Raw genomic sequence first — 23,844 nt, 5'->3', positions numbered from 1 at the left:
TCATTGGAGGTGGGTAGAGAGATGGGCGGGGTAATAACTAGCCCATGCTTCTAGATGAAGACACTGAAAAGCAACACAGCTAGGAAATAAGGGAATCTCATGAGCAACTGGAAGCCAGCTCCTCCACTCTGGGGCTACTACTCCTTCCTCTGCATAGCTCCCCTCAGTGAGGAGAGATGATCCTGTTTGGGCCTCTGCTTAGTTTGAAAAGCAGCGAGCATGGCCAGGAGAGGTAGGGAGAAAGATAAAATGTACTTTTCCCTAAGAAAGGGGTTTATGCGGAATGAGGTGACAAATTTACTGCAGAACCTGTCACAGGCCTCTAAGGCCCTCAAACCAAAAGGAACATGAATGTGTAATTAAGACAAAAAGCCCAACAAGCATGCTCTATTGTGACATGCAAGGTGGTCTATAAAAATTTAACAATTAGTCATAAAATTGGGGACGCAAATTTCAGAAAGCTTATTTTTATTCGAAGCATGGGGAATGAAACATTCTTTCTTTAATAAAGGAAGGCCCACTCATTAACAGTGTTGTTGGAAAAAAAAAAAAAAAAGAATTCTATACAATCTATAGCCCTTCAAAAAAAAGAGACATTTCTCTAGATTCTCTTTCAAGAATAACAGAAGGACTTTTGTTACTTTCTCAAAGCATGTTATCTTTTGTGAGCCTATTAAGGCAACCTGCTTCTTTTCTTTCCATGTGTAAATGAAATTCTGTTGTTTCTCTAAGTGGCTCCTTTAGGAGACTGGTGTCGCCAGCCTTAGCCAGGTGTTCACCCTCCTTCCTGCATTTAGTCACATAACCACCTAGCCACCAGGACCGGGTTGCTTTTAAGTAGGTAATTTCAATTGTGACAAATTAGTGAGATTTTGAGATATGCCTGGCATTCCTTTGGGAGTTTATAAAAAGGCCACTGAGTTTATTTATGCTTGTGACTCGGAGAAGAAAGGAATAACAAGGTTACTATCTAGAGCAGAGTAAGACATTTCTTTCAATGTTATTACCTTCTGTTAAGAAAAGCTGTTGACAAGTGAGCAAGGACTGAATATATTTTCCCAATGGGAAAGGCCTGAGTTCCCAGTGTGCATTCCTTTTGTGGTGCTCATAACAGCTGCCTCGTCTCCACCCAAAACGTCGGGCCCCTGAGACAGATGACTGAGGGGTTGCTGGGTTCTTATCTTACCAAAGTAGTCAGCATAGTCCTAATCTAGCAGTCCCCAACCTTTTTACCACCAGACACTGGTTTCATGGAAGACAATTTTTCCACAGATGAGGGGGTAGGGAGTGGGAGTAGGGGTGGGGAGTTGGTTTTGGATGAAACTGTTCCACCTGAGATCATCAAGGCATTACATTCTCATGAGGAACACATGGTACCAGTCCATTGCCTTGGGATTGGGAACCCCTGCCCTAATCCATATAGTCTCATCGCTGATCAAAGTGATATGACTGACTCATCTCTTTAATAGTCAAGAACAATGTTCTTGGGCTGAAACAGGTGCATGAATGTGTACATCAGGTATACTCCGGGTGGCAAGCCATTTCAATGGTAAACAGCTTTTGGCTCTTGACTATTCCTTTGGCTGCATTTTCTCAGAGCTTGCTTCAAACACTGGGCTGCTGAGAAGGCACTTACTGGGAGAGGGGGATCAGGAGGGAGTTGGAGTGACTTTGGTAACTGAGGAAAGGGGGTGCAGAATTTTCACTGGCACATAGATTATTTTCTTTCCCAGATAGAAAGCCTTCATGGTTTTTACATGACTACACTGGTCATCATTTATCACAATAGCAAGCATTTATATACCACTTGGTAGCCTATAAGGGAGTTAGGGCAGGTATTATTGTTCTCTTTTACAGACAAGGAAAGGAGATTCAGAGAGATAAAGTCATCTGTCCAAGGTCACAGAAGTGACAAATCGTAGAGCCGGGACAGGAGCTCAGGAGCTCATTACCATGACTCCTATTCATGAGATTCCATACTGCCTTATGATGCCAATGGCCAGAGAGAGTAGACAGATATGTTTTTCTTGCTTAACTTTGGTTTCTTCTTTTGGTTTAATTGTTTACTTCAGAAGAGATTATAGCCATTCTTTCAACTTTGTTCTGCCCCCAAGGCATTCACACACATACACTCACTTCCATAAGTAACACTTTCCACAACATGCCATCATTTTCAAGTCTCTCATCTTCTCCTCCTCTCCCATTCCCACATCTCTTCCCCTCATTATAGGCCACAATCAATCTCGGTAACCATGTTCCACGTAGTGGGCGGCAGCAGTGAGATTGAGCTGAGATCCCAGAAAGGTAAAAGGCAAAGGTTTAGGGTATGGTGCTTGAACAGGGAAAGTTTCCTAAAGAAGGTGGTAAGTCTCTGTCTGAGAAGGATGTAGGAATGGATAGGGCAGAAGCTTAGTGATATTAGAAGACTAGCTTCATTACAAAATGGAAAGAAGACGGGCAAGAAATGAGGCCACTGGAATAAGCAGAAGGGTCTTGAAGTAGAATGTCAGGATTCCCCATCATGAAACTCCTTGAAACAGAACAGTAATTACTTTAAATAGCTTAAGCAGATAGATTGCTTCATTATTAAAAGGCACGAAAATAAAGGTTTAAACTCACCCGCAAGATTTCTTCAACACAGCTTGGATCACTGGGAAGGCTTACCTGAAACAAAATAAACAGAAAACATTAGGCACAATCTATTTATTCTTCTTGTATAATAGTTTACTCTGTAGGACAAACTGTAAAGCAAGAAAATCTAGCTATCAATTTTTTCCTATTAAATACAAAAGAATATCTGCAAATGACTAATTTTGTTTTACTTTAATGAAGCAGTAAGATCGCAGTACATGGTGCAGAAATAAAGTGACTCCTTGTTCTGTCACTGATTTGCTTTCAGGCACTGACCCATCCCCCATCCCCTGGGGCTCCTCTTTGCTCATCTATCCAAAGAGAGCTTGATCTCGTGATCTTTAAGGCATCTTTGACCCTCTGACATACTTTTGTATATTATTCATTAAAAATATAAGGCCTATATGAAACACTTTTGTGATTAAATTGAGTTCTTTTTGAACTTGGGAGTCCAACTAGGTGCCTACAAAACACTAAGGATAACGGCCTGTGTAAATTGCATGCTTGCCTTGGCAGTTAGAAAAAGTCTCAGAAGTATACTCAGTCAATCCCATGATCCATTTTTCCCAGTGTGACACCTTCCTAATGAATCAAGATTCAAGTCACTAGCAGAAATGTACTGAGGTTTTACTCCATGTCAGGCCCATAGCCCTCTCCTGCAGGTGCTTTATAGTCAGTGAAAGCAAGAAGCGAGATAACAAAATAAGAAACCAGCTGCAAGACAGTGCATGATCAGGAACTTGAGAGTCAGGCAACCATCTAGAAAAATCTCTGCTGATCACCACATTGTCTGTGCAGATTTTAGGCATCCCCCAAATATTCCTAACTCCCCTTCGCACCTTCACCCTCTCCAGGATTGCAATCCGATCACATCTGCTTCCTGCCTGCTCTGGTAAGAACAGTGGGTCTCTCATTCACTGCCTTGAAAGATGAAAGCCCAATCCTGTTAAGAGAGCACTGCCGTTACATCAACATTGCCCAGGCCTCTTGCAAGGACAATTATTAACTCCCCAACAGACTGAAGTATGGACTCAACTATACTTGGGGAAATGAAGAATAGAATATGGCACTAGATTTCCTCACCTGTAAAAACTACAAGTTAAACAATACAGCAAATCTTCAATCAGCATTATGGTCACTTCTGTACATGCATTAATTACAACCAGTATTTACTGAAGACCTTTGACATGGAAAAGTCCCTGCTCCAAGAGGCCTAAAATCCCAAATAGGAGAGACAGCCTGAGACAGTCACCAATAATGAAGGGCTATCAATTCTAGATGGCCCAGTACAGCCCCAGGTTACACTTGTTATCTGTGTAATTATTGATGGTATTCCCTTTCCCTCTCAAAAATGTCCTCCAGTTTGGATGACAAATTTATACAGTCATCCTTCCGATAACAGTAATACTCTAATACTAGGTAGAAGAAACAGTAGAAGAAAAGACTTAAGTTGGCTGGGCATATCTTGTAAAGAATCTAAAATACAGGTTTCAGATAGAGAACCACTGGTGATTTGGTGTAGCACAATTCATTCATTCATTCAACAAATAATTTTGGAGAGCCAAAGACTGTGCCACTCGGTGCTAGGCAGAGATACAATGGGAAGCAAAAGGAAACACAGTTTCCTCACTCATGGAGTTTACAGGCTCAATAGGAAGGTGACTATGAAGAAGGACATAGTTAATGCACAACTATAAGCTCTGGGGAAGTACAAAAAGGTGACCATCCCATGGACACTAGTTACGCAAAATAGAAGGTTCTGTGTTCAAAGAAGTATGGGAAATGCTGCAACCCATATTGTATCCCCCTTTGGAGATCCATGATGCAAATAAAAAGCTGTGAGACACCTGTCTAAAATTTTTAATAAAGTACATTCCCAACTTCCTTGGCTTAAGTCTTGGGTTTTTAGTTTTAGTTGTTTGATTGTTTGTTTGTTTGTTTTATTTTCGAATTAATAACTACTGCTATTCCACACAATGAATGTTTGCAGAATATACACTGGAAGATGCTGGTCTAACATGTTTATATGATTATACAACTAAACTGGTAATTCTCAACTGCAAATACAATCTCACTTCATTGTTCAGTGCTGCAGCAACTGTATTTTCCAAGAGAGTTCTTGAACTTCTAACAAATACATTCCCCAAATACAAAGGTCAAAGGATTATAAGAAAGGCTTAAATCTTCAATATCATTGTTGCATTGTATTAGAGTGGGCAGCCTACGCTAAAAATGTATGGCCCAGTCTCATGAAAAGGTCTTTGTTCGCCTTTTCCCACACAAACACATCAGTGTTAATTTTTAAATCAAAGTGAAAATATATCAGTGATATGCAGACACAGCAAGAGCACCTGCTGATGAGTCAAAAGGGTTGGGAGGGAGTCCTGGCCCTATCACTTGGGAACAGGACTAATAACTGTACCTTTCTGAGTTCTAGTTTTTCCAAATGTAAAAGAAAAGGAAAGAATAATAGTAATACCCATCCTTTTTAAATCTCACAGGGTTTCTGTGAGCATCCTGTGAAATAAGTGATGTGAATGTGCTTTGTAATCTGCAAAGCCCATTACAATGAATTAAGTTATTACTCCTTGTCCTGTTGTTCTCCTTACTTTTCTTAAGTCCTGTCTTCTCGTCTTTTCAAACTAAGATTTGACTCACTCTTGCCAACTGAAAATATCATCTCTACTCTTTGAAATATAAATATCCACTTCTTTATGGGAGGACATACTGTCAGAAGAGAAAGAGTTGTGGACTCTGGAGCTTTGCAGCACATCTAATAATGACTGACTATTGGAGTCGGCAGCACTCAGGACAGACAGAGAACTCTAAAGGCAAGAGCAGTCAAATAAATATGCATTCACACTCAGTGATTAGATATTTTTCTTTAGAAAACACTAAAATCCAACATTCTCGTGAAGTTACTAGTTCCGCAAATTCATCTAGCCCAGGCCCACAGCTGTTTTCTCCGCAAGACAACCACATTTGAACCGCAAGTGCTTTTCCTTCCTGCAAGTGCTTTTTAATTAAGCAGCAAATATTTCCTACGTGCCTAGCACAGTGCAAAGCATGGAGAGTTGGTAATACAAATCACTCTGAGTCTCAGGTTCTTTCTCTCAGAGTTAAATGTCTAGATGGGATAGGAAAACAAACAATTAGAAACCCACTGGGACATACATTGTAAGGTAGTCATGACAAGGGTAATAGGATCGCATTCATTCGCCTGTCCGCCTATTCATCAGCTCTCCCATTTATTTCTTTAGACAACAAATCCTGATTGAGCTCACACTGTGCTCAGGATGGTGCCAAGAGGGAGGATTTAAAGACATTGAAGACAACATCATTTCTGCCTTCAAGACTCCACGCAAATTGAGGAGACAACATTTACAGGGAAACAGACAAGACCAAACAGGAGGTCTGATTTAAGTGCCAGGGAAAGGGTACCTACCGGGTTCACCGACACTGCCATGTCAGACAGAAGCTCCCAGCCGTTGAGGTCCCCACCGTAGTCCTCGCTCCATATGGGAGTGAGAGGCCAAGGATTCGACATGGCTGAGAAGTGATGGGGCCACCTGAGGCCACTTCAGTCACTGAGCCCCCTGCGGAGATGCACCAGGGTCACTCTGCACACTGGAAGAAAGCTGAGCTAAGGCTGGGGCTCGGCCCCAAATGCTACTCTCTTGCACTCTCTTTCTCTTTCCCTCTCACACACACACACACGTCTTCGCAGTAATTCTGGAGGAGTTACTCGGACAGGTGTGAAAGACAGAGACTGAGAAAGAGAGCTAGTGGTGGCACTGGGATTAGAACTGCTGCCCGTTGAGTTGCCAAGCTGCTGCTTAATTCCGGAGGCACCTTCTCCTCTCTTTAAATCCACTCTTGAGTATTCAGATAGTCCACAAAGCGCAAGTTAGCCACTCAGAGCTGCAGCGTCCTTTCTCATTCCCCCTCTCCGCCCCCTCCTCCTGGAGCAGAAAGCAAGCTGCACGACACACAGGGGAGGCTGTGCTCTCACTCCTGGCCCCAGACGACCCTCTTGTGCTGGGCACGGACGTGGTCCTCTGAGGGCCAGGGAAGGGAGGTGCACATCAGGCAGGTGGTGAGTTTACTGAGAACCCTCACAAGTGCCTACCCTCTCTGCATCTGACAGTGCAGGCTGCCACCCCATGTAGCCACAGAGAGACCACACACAAATTATCTGCCTGGTGATAAATACATATCTTATGAAATAATCAGGGTACCTTTAAATCATCAAATATTCAATTAACTGCAGCAACAATAAATGAATTGCATAGGATGTTTTAATCATTCTGGAATTAATCAGTTTGGAGCATACTTCTTAGCGATTAGGGTAATACAAGATATCAAAAACACCCTGATAGTGGCATTGAGAGACATAAGCAGCAGCTATCACTAATAGAAAACATGGAGATTAATGTAAAACATTAATAGAATAATGATCATCACATGGTTAATCCAGAGGAGCTCAATACATGCCTCTGAGTATATTATTACCAAGGGATTGTGAGAGAAGAGAGGTCATTTTTTCCCATAAAATCATCCTGAGGGCGGTCCCACAATACCTGGCAATCATAGTCCACTAGTCTAGGCATATTCCACCTTGACAAACACTTTCTCAAAGTAAAACTTAAAAATCAAAAGTTTAATTGCCAATTAAATAACTGGGCCCAGTTAACCAATATCCACAACAGACACTGATGGCGGCTTCCAAACTAATTCCGTTTGTACTTTCATTAACAAACTTCCCCATTTATCCCTATGATTGATTTATGGTACACAGAAGTCCCCTGACACAGAATTACTAATAAAATAAAAACTCAGCTTATGACACTGTACTACCAAATGAGTTTTCAATCTTTTTAAAATTTGTAATTCCCATCGTTGGTAATTTGTAAAAACAGACGACAGCAGCCTCTGAAGTTCTTATTTGCATGCATTATGAAATCCCCTGTGTCTCTATCCAGGGAGTCCCAGTTTTCCAAAATGAGTTTGGAAAACTACAAACTCAGTTCACATTAGGATCTGTCTGTCCCTTGCTTCCTGCCTCACCTTAACCGTCCCTATTCTAGTTTGTATTCATGAGTCTATGATTAAACGGGAACAGTTAATATTGCATAAGCTGTAGACAGAAGTCCTCGGGTAATATAACTTTAATCAAAACAAAAACGATTTCACAACAGTTACATGGTCCAGCTAACCAGCTCATCTTCCAATTTCATTTTAATACAGCAAAAATCCTGGGCATCCAAAGAGCTGGTGTTTACTTTAAAATACTGCTTCTGGCCAGTTTTTAAGTAAGTCTCCTGGTCAAAATACTTCATGTAAAACAAGGTAATATGCACCAAAAAAGTACAAAAAGAACAAAAAGTAGAGCATGAAGATCAAAATAATTTAACATATGTCTTTTTAAGCCAAATACAGGAAATGACCCTTTGTTTGGAATCATACATGAACATAAAACTAAAAGGTAACCATGAACTTTTATTTCTTTGAGCAAATGAATGAGATAATTTACTATATTTTCTGGGGGCTCCAAGGGGGCAGTGGAAAGAGCCTGGTCTTTGAGGCTCCATAGAACTGGATTTCAATCCTATTTCTGAAGTTCAACTTGCTTTATGACCTTGGGCAAGCCACTCAAACTTGTTTGAGCCTCTGTATCCCTACCTATGTAAGAAAAAGTTTTAAAAATCCACTTCTGGGATTTTTGTGATGTTGAAATGAAGTGAGGTATATAAAAGTACCTTAGCCTAGTAGGGGGTGCATGTTAAGTCTCCATCAGCACTTTGTATGCTAAGTTCTCTCAAAAGTCCTTAGAAAGGTGTCAGCACTCTGAGCCTTGGAACCACTGAGGAGATAGTTTGGTTGCCCTGTAAACTGGCTCCCATGACATCTTATGAATGTTGCTAATTACTAAATCCTATTCAGGGTCCCAGTGTGTAAAGAGTCTCAGGCTGCTTTTCCATCTGCTGGCTCTCATTAAAGGTGAAAAAGGAGGCTGGAGATGGGACTTGAGTGGATATGACAACAGAGATAAGGGAGAGTGGGGATGAGAAAGGTGGAGGAGGGGTGGGTGACATGCTTCATTATGAGGACATCTCTTCAGTGATTACATTAGGTATGGGCAACGGTGGAATGCATATGCAGAAAGGCCCATCATCAGCTGAGAGTACCTAATGGCAGATGGAATTTCAAGTGAAGAGTACTTAATTCAGTGGGCTCTGAATAGCCATTAGCTCACTGTTCATTTATTTGGTCTAATAACTAGTTTCTATAGAAGAGTGAGCTATAAAAGGAGATGGGGGGAATGAGGGTATATTACAGTCTCAGAGAAAAGCAAGGTAAACATCTAGAAATATAACTGTTAGAAATCAAGAACCTATCTGGAAGCACCTTGCTGCCTGGCTCACATTCCCTCAAGGATGCCCTGTCTCAAGTCCCCTGGGCTAGTCAGTGAGGCCATTCCGGTTACTGCTGCTGCAGCTATCCAGACTCATACCCTGGCTGAGTAGGGTCTTCCAGCCTGGTTCCACAGGGACAGATCTCCAACTTAGAGTCTCTAGGCTTCTTGCTATGATTCCATCATTCTGGGATCAGACTCAAGCTGTCTCCTACTTCTCTTTGCCAGCCTCCATGACTCTGACCCCACTTGCTTGCCCTCTCTTGCCTATGCTCTTCCTGACCTTCTTTCCTCTTTTGGTGCCTGCCCTACAAGCCACAGATCTTCTGGCCCTGGTCCTTTCCTTTTGAAATTCCTAGGTAAGCAGCCAACTCCTCAGGGCCTACAGGATATCCACTTCTGTCCCAAAGTCCTAGTACTGCAACCAAAGACCATTTAGGATCAAAATCTAGATTCCACTTAATCCCTGCTTAGTGTACTCCCATTAATGGTAGTGACTGTCTTGTGTGCAGGTGCATAATAATCTCTCATAATAAAAGAGAAGACTGCAAAACTAGAGATGTACAAACTGGAGAGAACTAATACATTATCTAAATATATAAAAAAGATATATCAGGAGGCAAGTTCACCTTTGAATTCTGTCAATTAAAGAGTAAATGTTAGGGTCTTTAAAGTTGTAGTATGCTCTTGACCTCTTCAAAGATCATAGCACACTCTCATAATATAGAGGAAGTAAACAATTGCAAAGCAGCGATCTCACTTTCAGGTAACAAATCTTATAAAGTAGTGAAAAAAACCTGACAGGAAACAGTAGTTATGTGTCCAAGCTCTACCACTAATTAGCTGTGTAATTTGGGACAATTCACTTCTTCACTCGCCAGCCTGCAGCCTAAACAGCCTATACAGTGAAGGCATGGGAATATATTACAAGTACCCAGTGTTTTGTATTTCACATAACAGTACAAAAATAATGAGGGATACATATAAGATTACTAACTTTTTCTTTTATCAATAAGGGCATTACAAAACAAAATCCACCATTGGCACTATTATTTTGTAAAAGAACATTATAACATCCAAAAGGTTAACAAGGCATAATCTCAGAATAAAGGCCAGTTTGTTCAAAATACAGCACAGTTAAATTTACGCTAACATCAAACATGCTGGCACACACACACACACACACACACACACACACATCATTATCTTACATTTCCTATGTTGCCACAGAATAACAACACTTTCACTTTGGGCTGGTCACCAGGTTATGCGATCTTTCACACATCTTTTGGATTCTACGATTTTATTAACACTCTGCTTTATTCTTTCCTATTTTACGTATTTTGCTATATGTAGTAGTCCTTTTGCCAGGAGGCCACACTCCACATAGCATGGCATATTATCTATGACATGTCATATATTCCAAAGCCAGAAATGAGTTCTTAAAGTATGTATGGAAGCAAGCATGGGGTCACAATAGCCTAGAAGAAAAAGTGCTTCCAGGAAAAACTGGCCATTAAATAAGGATGAGGCTGCAGAATAGGCCATTGGCTTTAGCAATATCTAGGTCATTTGTATCCTCGATCATAGCTGTTTCAGCAGCATGGTGGGGATGTAAACCTGATTGTGTATTGACGAGAGAGTGGAAGGGGCAGAGGTGGAGAGAGTGAATAAACAATTCCTACTGTGAAAGGAGGCAGATAAATGGAATAATAGGAAGTGGTGATGTGGAGTCAAGGTTTTTGTTTTTATAAGAGGGATGATATTAAGATATATTTATATACTTGATGCATAGAACTCAGTGAAGAGGGAAAAAGTGTGGCAAAAGAGAAAGTGGATGATTGTAAAAGCAAAGTCCTTGAGAAGGAGTGAGTCGATCAAGACACAACTGAAGAGGTTGGCCTGAAATAGGAACATGGACACTTCTGTACACTTCTTCCATTGTAACAGGAGGGAAGGCAGAGTGCCTAGGTACATAAGCAGCTGGGTTGGAGAAATTAAAGATGAGAAGATGAGATGGTACTTGTCTGATTGTATCTTATTTTTCTCTATGAAGTATGCAGCAAGATCATCAGCTGAGAGTGGGGTGTGGTTACTGGAAATTGGAAGAGAAAAGAAAGGTTGGAATAGTTGTCTTGGAAAACAGAAACATGGATCATAGACTTGCTAGGGAAGTATAATAGAAGGGATAAGGAGGTGGGGAGAAAGAAGGGAGTTGGAGGCCAAGTAGCTCTGATGATTTGGAAGAAGGTGACACTGCTCCTCACTGTTAGCTTCTGCTTTTTCCAACACTGATTAATTGACCACAGTTCACAGTTCTCCAAATGCCCTAATCTAGGAGAGGCTTCATTCTGACTGCAATAAGTAGAAAGCGCAGGAGTAGGACTAATGACCAGGACTCCACCGTAGTGACTCCCGTAATATTATCCAGAAGGCCAGATGAAATTAAGCCCAGGGCCAAATATAAGCCCCAAGGCTTGAGGATCTCCTCTGGGCCTAACTGAATGCTACTCTGTCTCTTTGGGAGCACAGATAACTCGATTAACTCATATCCTCCTGAGAGAAAACATTCTTTTAGAACATTAGAAGGAGTTTCTGAATTGTTTAAAGAGAGCTATTTTTAATCATTGAAATATTTTGTATTCAAGCAAGCATTGTACACATTTAATATGTGATTGCTATCATGTAATATTTTAAAATATGATTATCTTTTATGTGTCTTGGACTGACAAGTTCTTCCAATCATTTACAGTGTCTAAGATACAAGGACTTCCTCATGGGAAAAAAAAAGTGGGAGTTCAGTTTTTTCTGGTAATTTCTGAAGGCATTGTCACAGGTATATTATGAGGTCTTAAATGAAGTTCCATAACCCCGTTTACAAAAGAAGACTTTTAAATATGTACCTTTGGCTCTTATTTTTTGAAAATCTTTTAGAAAAAAAGGACTTACCCTGACATTCACAGTCCCTCGCCCTAAAGAAACTACGATGGTCTTCTTACAAATAAATAACTAATAATTTAAATGTCTGTTTGAAAACCAAAAACTCAGATATCAGTTTTTCCTTTAACTAAATTCCTCTTAAAGCAATGTAAATGGAATAGACTTTATAAATTGTACCCACAGATGCCCTCAATAAAACAGTGACAACAGAATACACTTGATAGAAAGTGGCTCTACTCTTGTACTAACCTCTAACGAACTTGGGGCCTTATTGACTCTCTATACTCCGCACTTAGGATTGTCTTAATTGCCAGTGGATGACACTGAAATTCCACAGAAACAGAGTTACAATTGCTCTTCTTTGACAGTGATGATCCTAAAGAACAAGCCATGTGCATGGGAACTGAATCCTCGCCAGCTCCCCTATTATTTATGACTCTAATTAAAACACTTTTATCTATTAATGCCAAGTGACACAGCTAAATATATTCAGGGAAGTTCACATTTTTTCTGTACTTCTGAAATCTCTTAGATCTGTGCCCACTTACATGTGGTTTAACTGCTCACTAAAATGAAACGATAGCTAAGAATAACTCACTTTCATTAGATTTATAAATCTCATTAATTAAATCTACATCTCCAATGGTGTAGAGACCAAACTCAAATGCAAGATCTAATTAAAGAGAAGTAAAAAAAAATGTTAAGAAACAACACCGAGACTGAAACACAGAAGTAACTGTTTAGCCTCAAATTAATGAGGCGCTATGCTAAGCAAGCATGTCCATTAATCCCTAATGAGGATTTTAAACACATTAAAACTTTCTAATACAAAATGTTTGCCTTCCTTTTATCCAATAACAAATAAGCCAATAATTTTCTGGCTCTAAATGACACTATTAACTGTCACGGCATGTTTTATTTGACAAACCCTCCATTCAACTACTGTAAAACCAATTAATTTGCCTGCTGTGAAATGTGTTTCTTGATAGATTTTATGTGATTTTCTTTTCTTCTCAAAGAAATGTAAATAGGAGGTCATTGTAGGTGCCTGATTTTGCTTTAAAAATATGCCACAGTAGGTATAGGTTGTCTACTCGGTTTGCATTTCAAATGAATTGAAAGACAACCTCCATTTTCAGGTCATCAATCTCAGATTGGTCTCCTGATAAGTAAACTGTGTCAGAGTAAGTTTGATTACCATGATGATGGTCTTATATTTGAGAAGGGAGTGTTGGCAAAATTACCATTTTGTTTGATTATAAATAATGATTTGCAACCGTGGCCCTTATCTTTCCTGCTTTGTTAAGTGACCTGGCTTTGTTACCTGTGTCTGACTATATCTAGCCTCTTCCAAAATGCACCTGCATGTGTGTCCAGGAAATCACTCAATAAAATTGGAGCTTATTCCTGATGCTTTTTATTTGGAAACATCACAATTTGTTACACTTCTTGTTGGCAAGAAAATCGATAGAACAAACACAAGAAGTTTGTTTCTTAAACTTCCCCTGGGCCTTACTTAGTATCTTCTGTTAGCTGGAGAGATGGCCCCAAGGTCCTGTCTGTCCACCATTTATGAGACACTTTGAAATTCTTGGCTCATGGAAGGGCATGACACTTTTCTGGAAAATCACTCTGCAAAAACTGACCCCTGAAATAGACATAGTGTGTGTCATAAAGGGTCTGTGACATTAAATGTGGGCCAGCTCTGTGGAGCATCTCAAGCCCATTGAATTTTATGCTGAAGATCAAAGAAGGAGTGATACATGTTGTACCATGGTTTATGAAGCCTAACGGCCTATGCCAATTAACGTGGACAGCATATACCCAGAATCACTGATCCTAACTTGTCTCGCATCCACAAGAAAACAAGGTATTGATTATTTCTGAGTTGTGGAAGTATGTAAGATAAACAGATACCTGGCAGGCATTTATAATTTCAGGTACAAGCACAGCACATTACTGATAAAACGAACTCTTAATGAACTAACCAGACCTACTCTTGACCAGAATTAATGTGTTGCAGTACTTCTAAATTTGGCGTTTGGAAAATCTGTTCATGTAAAGGAAATAATCCCAAATGACAAATATGCATTGCACCCTCAGTATGCACAGTGCACTAAGCTAAGCATTATGTGAAATGCAGTACATGATAAACAATGGCTGTCCACAGGGAGTGCTATGGCTTGAATGTTCGTCCTTTCAAAACGTCATGTTGAAATTTAATTGCCACTGTAACAGTATTCAGAGGTGGGGCCCTTAGGGTTGATTAGGCTATGGGGGCTCTGCCCTCATGAATAAATTAATGTCATTATCATGGGAGTGGGTTCCTGATAAAATGACAAGTTTGGCACTCTTTTGTTTCTGCTTCTCTCTCTGTCTCTCTCTGTCTCTCTCACTCTCTCTCTCTCTCTCTCCCCAACCTCCAACTTCTTCCATGTGATGCCTTCTACCATGTTATAATGCAGAAAGAAGGCCTGTGCCAGATGCTGACATCTTGATATTGGACTTCTCAATTTCTAAAACTGTGAGCCAATAAATATCTGTTCATTATAAATTACCCAGTCTCAGGTATTCTGTTATAGAAGCACAAGACAGACTAAGACAGGGAGGGTATACTAAAGACGAGTAGACAAGACCTGCATATCTAAAGTGAGGAATTACAGTGCATGTTAGCAGATATCTTTTTTTGATCCCTAAATGAGGCACATTGGCAGAAAAAAAATTTTCTTTCAGTGGGTACCAAAGGCAGCTTGCATGACGTGATTTACGTGGCCAAATATGGGAATTTCTAGAATACCAATTTATGGGAAGAATGAACTGAAATCAGGGCTATCCTGGAAATCCAGTATATGTGGTGATCATATTTTAAAAAGCCAGATGCATGGCTCTGACAATAACTTTAATAGAAAGTCATGAAAGGAAAAACTGTCCATGGATCTGGTGGTCAAGCAAGGAAGTAAGACAGGACCTTAACTTTGAATAAGAGAAAAAAATCAGATAGAGAGTGACTTTGGCATTTGGAAAAGACAGAAAGTAGTTTCCTGAAAGTACCTTATTTTTGGCATAGTCAAATGTAATTGGCTAAGAACAGAAAATGTGGTAGATTAATCTGAACAGAGTTTCTCTGAGTATGGTGGACATCTATATGTAACACTTTGTCTCTGCCCTCAGGATTCCTTTAGTACTTCATGAGATACTGTTTAATATATTTGAGCTGACTGTCTTGAAGAAACTCTATTGGTTCAGTGACAAACTGTATGACTTTGGGCAAGTCACAGCTTTCCCAGATGTAAAACAAGCGGGTTGGCTTAGAATCCAGTCTTTAAGGTGACTCGTGTCTGTTAAGTCTGTCAATCTGTGGCCCAAAAGCAGATTAATTTGAAAGATTCAACTTGCGTTAATCTCCAGCTAGTAGAAGTCTCTAATCTAAAATTAAAAGCTACACGTTTCACAGGTACAGAGCCTGCATGATCCACAGAAGTAAAAATGTTAAGCCATTCCTGCAAGTATTTTCATAACGAAAACAGACGACAGGCAACGTGCTTTAGAGCTAAAGTGGAAGTATTAAAATGTAGATAGTTCAATTTTTAATACCAAAGATACTACAATGACAATTAGATGTCATTTTCAAAAATAACGTGTTGGCCCCAAGGCCAAAGTATCTCAACTATGTGAGAGCTTCGTGTTAAGTATGAGGTTATTGCTAAATGGTAGTGAAAATATAATTGATACTTGGCTAAGTCAATAAACTTAAAGCCAAAACATGTAGAAATGGCTCTGTTTGAAAAGATTATTTTGAAAGAAAAAAACATAATTGTTCCTAAGTCTTCCATTTTAATCAAGATTTGGCAATACACTGAGACCATCAGACATCAAGTGTTCTTGTGACCTTTTCAACTGTCAGGCCAGACAGATTTTTATCTTATGTGAACCAACCCACAGCCTCAAAGGTGCAGTGCCAGAGCATGAATCCATTCCGCTAGACAGTCGTTGAAATTATAATTCAAAGTTCAACTTACTTTCGCATTGTCTAATGCAATACTTCGGGCAGCCCAGGGCAGAAAGTTGAAGCCTGGTTTCCAATGGAGATTACTTCTAGTGGTTTCTAAATGTTGGCAGCCAGAATTCCTTCTAGTCAAGTAGATCAGCAGATGCAGGGTTTCATTAATTTACTTTCAATGACTGCTGCTAACTCTTAGGAAGCTTTTCTTTACCTAAGGATGTTGACCTGCTGTAGGACCCCATCAGAAACAGACAGGAAGAGACACTGATATATTAGGAGACTGGGAAATCTCCCTCCAGTGGCCTTCACAGACTCCACAACTTCCATTTATTCTCACTCATGCCATGAGCACAAAAAAAAAAAAACACAAGATTTGTGGTGAAGACGTATAGCTGGAATCTATAAAAGCTCCCAACTCAAGATAAATAAACTCACCAACATATACCACACTATGACATGTTATTTGAAGATCCTTAGAATCAGTTTTAAGGTCTTTCTTCATGAAAATGCATTATCATGAAGAAGAGGGACCTTCTAAACCTAAAATAATATTCCAATTTAAATAATGCAATTAGTAATACTTAGTGTACACTTAATTGGTTATCTGAAAAGCTCTAGGCTGAGGGTATTTGGTAAATAAAAATTTATTATGATCACACCAATCTTGAAATTATCTAGTCTGACACTTAGGTGTGTGTATATATATATATATATATATTTTTTTTTTTTTTTTTTTTGAGACCGTCTCACTCTGTCGCCCAGGTTGTAATGCAATGGCGGGATCTCGGCTCACCGCAACCTCCACCTCCTGGGTTCAAGCGGTTCTCCTGCCTCAACCTCCCGAGTAGCTGGGACTACAGGCGCATGTCACCACACCTGGCTAATTTTTTTGTATTATTAGTAGAGTTGGGGTTTCACTGTGTTAGCCAGCATGGTCTTGATCTCCTGACCTCGTGATCTGCCAGCCTCAGCCTCCCAAAGTGCTGGGATTACAAGCATGAGCTACTGCACATGGCCAGGTATATTTTTTATAAATGTGTTTTATTAATTTCTAAATGTTTTACCCTTCATTTTGCAATCTATGCTGAAAAGGAAAGCATTACACCTTATCAGGATGCTACAAAGTTTCAGGGCAGCATCTAGCATCTACTCTGTAATGATAAGCTTTACAATTAGCATTTTCAAGATCCTCAGTTTCAGTTCTTTATAAATGATAATCTAACCCCATGAGAGACATCTCCTAAATCCTTAAAGTGAAGATATTTACCCTTTAATTCAAAACTTTAAGAACAGCACCCTGGTGGCATATGAAAACAAAGGGGAATGAGGGAATTTATATATGAGGATGATATAAAGAATATCTTCTACAATTGCTGCTACTAAGACCATCGCTAATAGAAATCATTCCTTGGAAATTTAGAGTCCTTGCCAGGTTACAAAGTCCTTTCACATCCTCTCCATCTGTTATACCCCTCCCAGTATCATTTGTTGCTTACAACAATCTTCTGAAGTAGGCAAATAAGATAAAATGAGTTTCATTTTTTAAGATGAAAAAGAAGAAAGGCTTCAAAAGGTTGCATGATTTGTCTGAAGTTTTATGGCTAGTCAGAGGTGGTGGAGACTAGCCCCTGGGTTTTTGGCTAAACAATCCAGTGTTTCTTCCACTATTTCATGCTGCTGCTGTTTAACATAGATTTATCCATGTAGTTCCCACTAGAGCCATAGCAATCCAGGAGACAATTTGATAAACTGCCATGAACCCCCCTCCCCCGCCTCTGCAAGATGAAAGATTATTTATCCCTGTTATATGGTAAATAATGTTATTACAAATTCCAAGCTGACCATCAACATCAAAGGCAAAATACTGATAGTCTAAAAAGGAACCTACAAAATGGCATGTTGAAAACTTGAAAGTGAAGAAGATCTTGAGAGAATGTTGCCTGTACAATGACTCAGACAGTCTGTACCTTGGAAAGCACCTGCTGTTATCACAAACAGACCAAGTCTTTCTTCCATCCAGGACTTCAAAGTTGCTAAGCACTAAGGACTCAGGTTTAACAATGAGTTCCGCACCTTGATGCTGTAGTCCTTGACTCCTCCTTTAGCTTTTGTTTCTTGATCATTTTTCACCCAACTGAAGGAAATTCCTGTGGGTTCACTGGTAATTCAGATGTGCCCTCAAAATTGTCCTCCCTCCAACATCCACAGTCAATATTGATTTTAGGAGTCATAAATTTGTGATGAAATGAGCTTACTGGAGCCATGACAAGGCTGGAATGAAGGCAGACACTTGCTTATTCAACATGGGATACCATCTCCCTTTCATTGCTCGTGTCAAGAAATAGAGAAACAGTGAAATAGAGTTGGCAGGGGCAACCCTTCCATCTTTAGAAATTCTGGTTACTTACAGTAAGATAGGGACTTTGAAAAAGGGCTGCCTCTGGCAGACAGTTACTACAGGTGCAGCAGACGCCGAAAGCATTAAAACTGACTGAGATCTACTAAATCTGTTGGAAGACAGGGAGGGGAAGGACAGGTAATACATGAAATAAATCTAATAATAAATGTGCCATCATTCACATGCAAAGCTAATGCTGCTTGTTCATTCTCAGTGGAATACTTTTGAGTTGCCTGTCCAGAAATGAGTGGATACGCTCATCTCCTATACAGGCTCCTGACAGAGAAAAGGCCCCGGGGATTATATACTCCAGCCTTCTACCTTCTGTCCCATTTTAAAGATGAGGACAAATACAGTGCACAGAGGTGAAATGATTTGCCCAAGGTCACATAACCATGTGAATGGAAGGTATGGGATTAACCTTAAACCATCTGATCAATCCAAGTCCTGTCATCATATCATACAAGTACTGCTGACCTGACTCTCATGACAGGGGATTCATTACTTCATGATTCCATTTGGTTCCATTGAATTGATTATGATTTAATTCAGCAACTCAAGAAGCTCTAATCGAGCTTCTTCTATTGGAAGTCCTACAAAGTCTTTTCTGTATTTTCTTGGGAAGCAGCAGGGGTGGAGGAGAGGAGAGGAGTTGTGCCCCACCTTACTTCTGAAAACAGTATCTTCTGAAAACATAGTATCTCTTCAAAAAATTCTAAATACTGTGATAATGGGGTAATTGTTAAAGCTGTGACAAAAAGATGTCCAAAAAAGCAGTGTGAAAGCAAGAACAGAAGTTACATAAAAGGGAGGCAAAGTCTGTGGGCACCTTTTTGATGCACTTGCTCTCCAGTTACCCAGCAGTGTAGGCCCTGCCCTCCCCCACCCACGCTGCCAAAGACTGGACCATCCAGAAGTCAGAATACAGCTTTGCCTAGTGCCAGGTATGTTATGTTAGGCAAAGGGCTGCAGCTCCTCCTTAGAATCTTTAGCTGTAGAGGTGAGGTTAGCTAGTGTGTAGGAGGTCATAACCATGTTCAAAACAAGGAGATGAGAAAATATAATGCTAGCAATTTGGAAGTACTGAGAAGAGAAAGTTGGATGAATAAACCTATTTTGTAAGTTATGATTTAAGTGCAGAAAATAACAGTACTTGTTAATTTCTGGGGAGATATACATTAGAGCAGCTGCAAATGCCCCACTCCTGTAAAGGATCCAGGCATGCCTCCTTTCTAAGGTTGTCTATGAGCTGTGTTTCTGAAAGTGTAGACAATTTCCTGTCTTCTTTCTTTCTTTTTTTGTCTAGTTTCATTAATACAACCCTAATATTCAACCCTTAAATGGAAGGGCCACATCAAAGAGAAAATGATCGCTTTCAATGGGGTTCCCTAATTAGGCATTGTGGTATATGCCATCAGCCAAATCATAGCCTAACAGTAACCTTCAGGCTTAGTCCATCCTACAGAAAACACTTTTTCACAAATGCCTCCAGGGCACACAGAATTCTATATAAAGACCCTCTTAGCACTGCCATTTTACATAATTATTTTCCCCACTGAATGAGTAATGGTATACTGAGTTAAAGGTAAGGTACAAAAATGAAAATAACTTGTGTCAGCAAGGCCCTTTGTTATCACTTTTGTGTGAAAACAGTCATAAGAATGGTTATATCTTATTTTTATTTTTATTTTTATTTTTTGGAGACAGAGTCTCGCTCTTAGAGCCCAGGCTGGAGTGCAGTGGCACGCTCTCGGCTCACTGCAATCTCCGCCTCCTGAGTTCAAGCAATTCTCCTGCCTCAGCCTCCTGAATAGCTGGGATTACAGGCGTGTGCCACCATGCCCGGCTAATTTTTGGATATAAATGGTTATTTTTATAGGACATGCTTTTTGAGCATTTAGGTGTACCAGGCCTATCCTTTATCTCGCTTATTCTACATGACAACTCTAAGCTACAGGCATTATTATCGCCATGGTGTAGATGATGAAAGTGAGGTTCATAGAGGCTCAGTAATTTTCCCAAGGTTCCACAGTTATTATGTGATAAAGCCAAGAAACAAAACCATGTCTGTAAGACTTCAAACCCATGCTCTTAATCACTGTACAAAAAAACTGGTTCCCAACTATATTATCAAATAGGAATTTATATTTATATGTATATATAAATCTAGTAGCCACTACTAAAGTATAAGTTGTTTCATTATTTTTATTTTGCAAAATTCCTTTGTTGTACCAATATAATACAATGGAATGATCATGAAAATGTAAGTTGCAGTTCAATGAGCCCAATTTGTCCATTGCTGTGATGAGCATAAAGTTATATATACCCAGCTCAGTAACATAAGCAAGATAAGATTATTATTTCCTTGCATTCATAACCACTATGGCCAATACAATCACTTCAAATTAATCATACAAAAAATACAATGTGGAGCTCAATTGGCTATTTTATAAAATCTCAAAAAGCAACTGATTAAAACAGCCACAAGAGGACTTCGTGCTATTTTTTGCATAACAAATTAAATCAAACGAGAAGCTAAGATTATCTTGAGGCTGTTGAATAAAGACAAGTAATTCAAGAGCGAAAGTTTTAAAACAATTAATTGACCTGCTATGGATTTCTGAATTTGCAACTGATATGGTTTGGCTGTGTGCCCACCCACATTTCTTCTTGAATTGTAGCTCCCATAATTCCCACATGTCATGGGAGGGACCTGGTGGGAGGTAATTGAATCATGGGGTACAGGTCTTTTCTGTGCTGTTCCCATGATAGTGAATAAGTCTCATGAGATCTGATGGTTTTATAACGGGGAGTTCCCCTGTACATGCTCTTGCCTGCCGCCATGTTAGATGTGACTTTGCTCCTCATTCACCTTCCATCATGATTGTGAGGCCTCTCCAGCCATGTGGTGCTGTCAGTCAATTAAACCTCTTTCCTTTATAAATTACCCAGTTTGGGGTATGTCTTTATTAGCAGCATGAGAACAGACTAATATAGCAACTTTAGTGTTTCTCTCTGCATATGTGAAAGTCTATGTGAGAGTATACATAGAATAATATGTATTGACCTGCAATTGACAATTTAATGGTAAAATGGGTCCTCCTTATGGGAATTTTAAAGCTTAATTTTTAAAAAGCTGCATTTCTCACGAGTTCTGTCTAATGGACTAACTACTGGTTGGTTGGTTCCATTTAGCTCTAATGAGAGAAAACCTGCTCTTTCCAGCATTATCTCCCAAAGCTTTCAAAGTGCATAGACCTTGCAATTTGGTCTCGTTTGAAATGCTCCCTCAATCTTTTTATTTTTATTTTTATTTTAAGTTTTGGGGTACATGTTCAGGATGTGCAGGTTTGTTACATAGGTAAACATGTGCCATGGTGATTTTTTGCACCTATCAACCCATCACCTAGGTATTAAGCTCAGCATGCATTAGCTATTTTTCCTAATGGTCTCTCTCCCTCAACCCCACCCCCAACAGGCCCCAGTGAGTGTTGTTCCCCTCCGTGTGTCCATATGTTCTCATTGTTCAGCTCCCATTTATAAGTAAGAACATGCAGTGTTTGGTTTTCTGTTCCTGTGTTACTTTGCAGAGGATAATGGCTTCCAGCTCCATCCATGTCCCTGCAAAAGACATTATCTCATTTCTTTTTATGGCTACATAGTATTCCATGGTGTATACATACCACATTTTCTTTATCCAGTCTATCATTGATGGGCATTTGGGTTGATTCCATGTCTTTGCTATTGTGAATAGTGCTGCAATGAACATACATGTACATGTATCTTTGTAATACAATGATTTATATTCATTTGGTTATATACCCAGTAATGGAATTGCTGGGTGAAATGGTACTTCTCGTTCTAGATCTTTGAGGAATCACCACACTGTCTTCTACAATGGTTGAAAAAATACACATTCCCACCAACAGTATTAAACAGTATTAAAGCGTTCCAGTTTCTCCACAACCTGACCAGCATCTGTTATTTCTTGACTTTTTAATAATTGTCATTCTGACCAGCAAGGCCAAGCTAACCGTTTGACAACCAGTACCACTGTTTGGGCAATTCAACATATCAATGGACTTATTCTTACAGCTCTCTGTTTTCAGAGTGCTAAGTTGGACAATAAGTAAATCTCATAATGGGCCATTTTTTAAATGGGAGGTTCACTGTGAAAGAAGAGGGATGACCCATAATAAAGAGCCCAGCAGCTGAGGTCAGAATATCCTAGTTATACTCCCCCCTCTTTAGATCTCTGTCAGGTTCTTAACCTATGAATTGAAGAGGCTGGAAAAGCAGGTATTCCAGGTTTTGCATACCTCCCAGATGTGTAAGACTGTAAATTGAGATAAAATGTATCGATTATACCGATTAACAATGCCAAGAGAAAGTCATTTTATAATACTCTACAATTGATGACTCCTTTCAGGGGAACATGGTATTCCTTCATTAAGAACACTTGGTAAATGTTGGCCTGTCAGACGTTCTCCATTCTGTCCAGGCAACCTTTGACAGCCTCAAAATATATCACAGGGACCATCCCTCTCTATTTATTCTGGCAGTTAGGGTCCATTTTTTAAATCAAGTTTAATTTACCTAGCTGTGTGCCTTTGGTGAATCACCTATGCTCTCTGGGCTAAAGTCTCCTCACTATAAAATGAAGGGGCCTGATTCCCTCTCTAGTCTATTTGGTCTACTCTGGCTTCTATGTTATATGAGTTTACAAGTATGATTCATAAGATCTCAGAGAGTTTTTCAGTGAAATCACTATCTTTAGTAATAGCCAGTATTTCTGTCCAAATTCAGGGGACATAGATTTTGTTGGAATCGTGGTATAATCAGCTAATGGGAAAACAAACTCAATCCTGTCATCCTTTTACTGCATCAAATTCTCATAATTTCCTAGGGTCTAGATAAGAATTGCAGGACTAGATGCTTAATTAGCTGAGATAAGGCATGGGTACATATTTTATAAAATTGACAGACTATATCTCTATGGAGGAAACATGTTCTTTGGATGCAATTTAAAGCAATTTGAAACCAAATAATAATCATTTTGAAAGAAGACAGAAAATAATATTCTTCAGCAGTTCTGGTGAGAAATACACTATCACAGTTAATAGATTCGTAAATAAATTAATACCATCCAGGAGTGTCATTTCTTTCTTTAGAACATGTTCAAGTGAGTGTCGGTAACTTGGTTCAGCCTCTTTTGAAAATATGCAATAAGTTGTATACATGGGCACAATAATCTGGACAAACATAACCACCCAAGGCTTGCAACTGATGCTCATAAATTGTTTTCATGCATTAAAAAACCAGAGTAAACATAACAGCTTAAAACCTGAAACTGATTTAAATCTGTTTTGGAAAACCCAACCAAGTAATAAGCAAGCTGTTTTCCCTGAGAGACCCTCCACACACTACCATCACAGCACTAGCCCTCAGACTGCAGGA

At 39.6% G+C, this 23,844-nt stretch overlaps 1 protein-coding gene across 6 annotated transcripts in view; it reads right to left on the bottom strand.

Annotated features, from left to right (window-relative positions):
• The window catches only part of AFF2 (ALF transcription elongation factor 2), a 498,044-nt gene that overhangs the window by 180,805 nt on the left and 293,395 nt on the right, over window positions 1-23,844 (bottom strand). For 4 of the 6 annotated variants that reach the window (XM_009235348.4, XM_002832215.4, XM_002832217.4 and 1 more), the window contains exon 4: window positions 2,620-2,664. In XM_009235348.4, coding sequence (XP_009233623.1) covers window positions 2,620-2,664 — 45 coding nt within the window. Of the gene's footprint in view, window positions 1-2,619; window positions 2,665-6,076; window positions 6,996-23,844 lie in introns of those variants that run through there. The other 2 variants (XM_054545162.2, XM_054545163.2) reach the window with 2 other exon arrangements.

This window comes from Pongo abelii, chromosome X (genome assembly GCF_028885655.2).
Source record: "Pongo abelii isolate AG06213 chromosome X, NHGRI_mPonAbe1-v2.0_pri, whole genome shotgun sequence".
Lineage (NCBI taxonomy): Eukaryota > Metazoa > Chordata > Mammalia > Primates > Hominidae > Pongo > Pongo abelii.
This window is presented reverse-complemented; position numbering and strand designations above follow the sequence as displayed.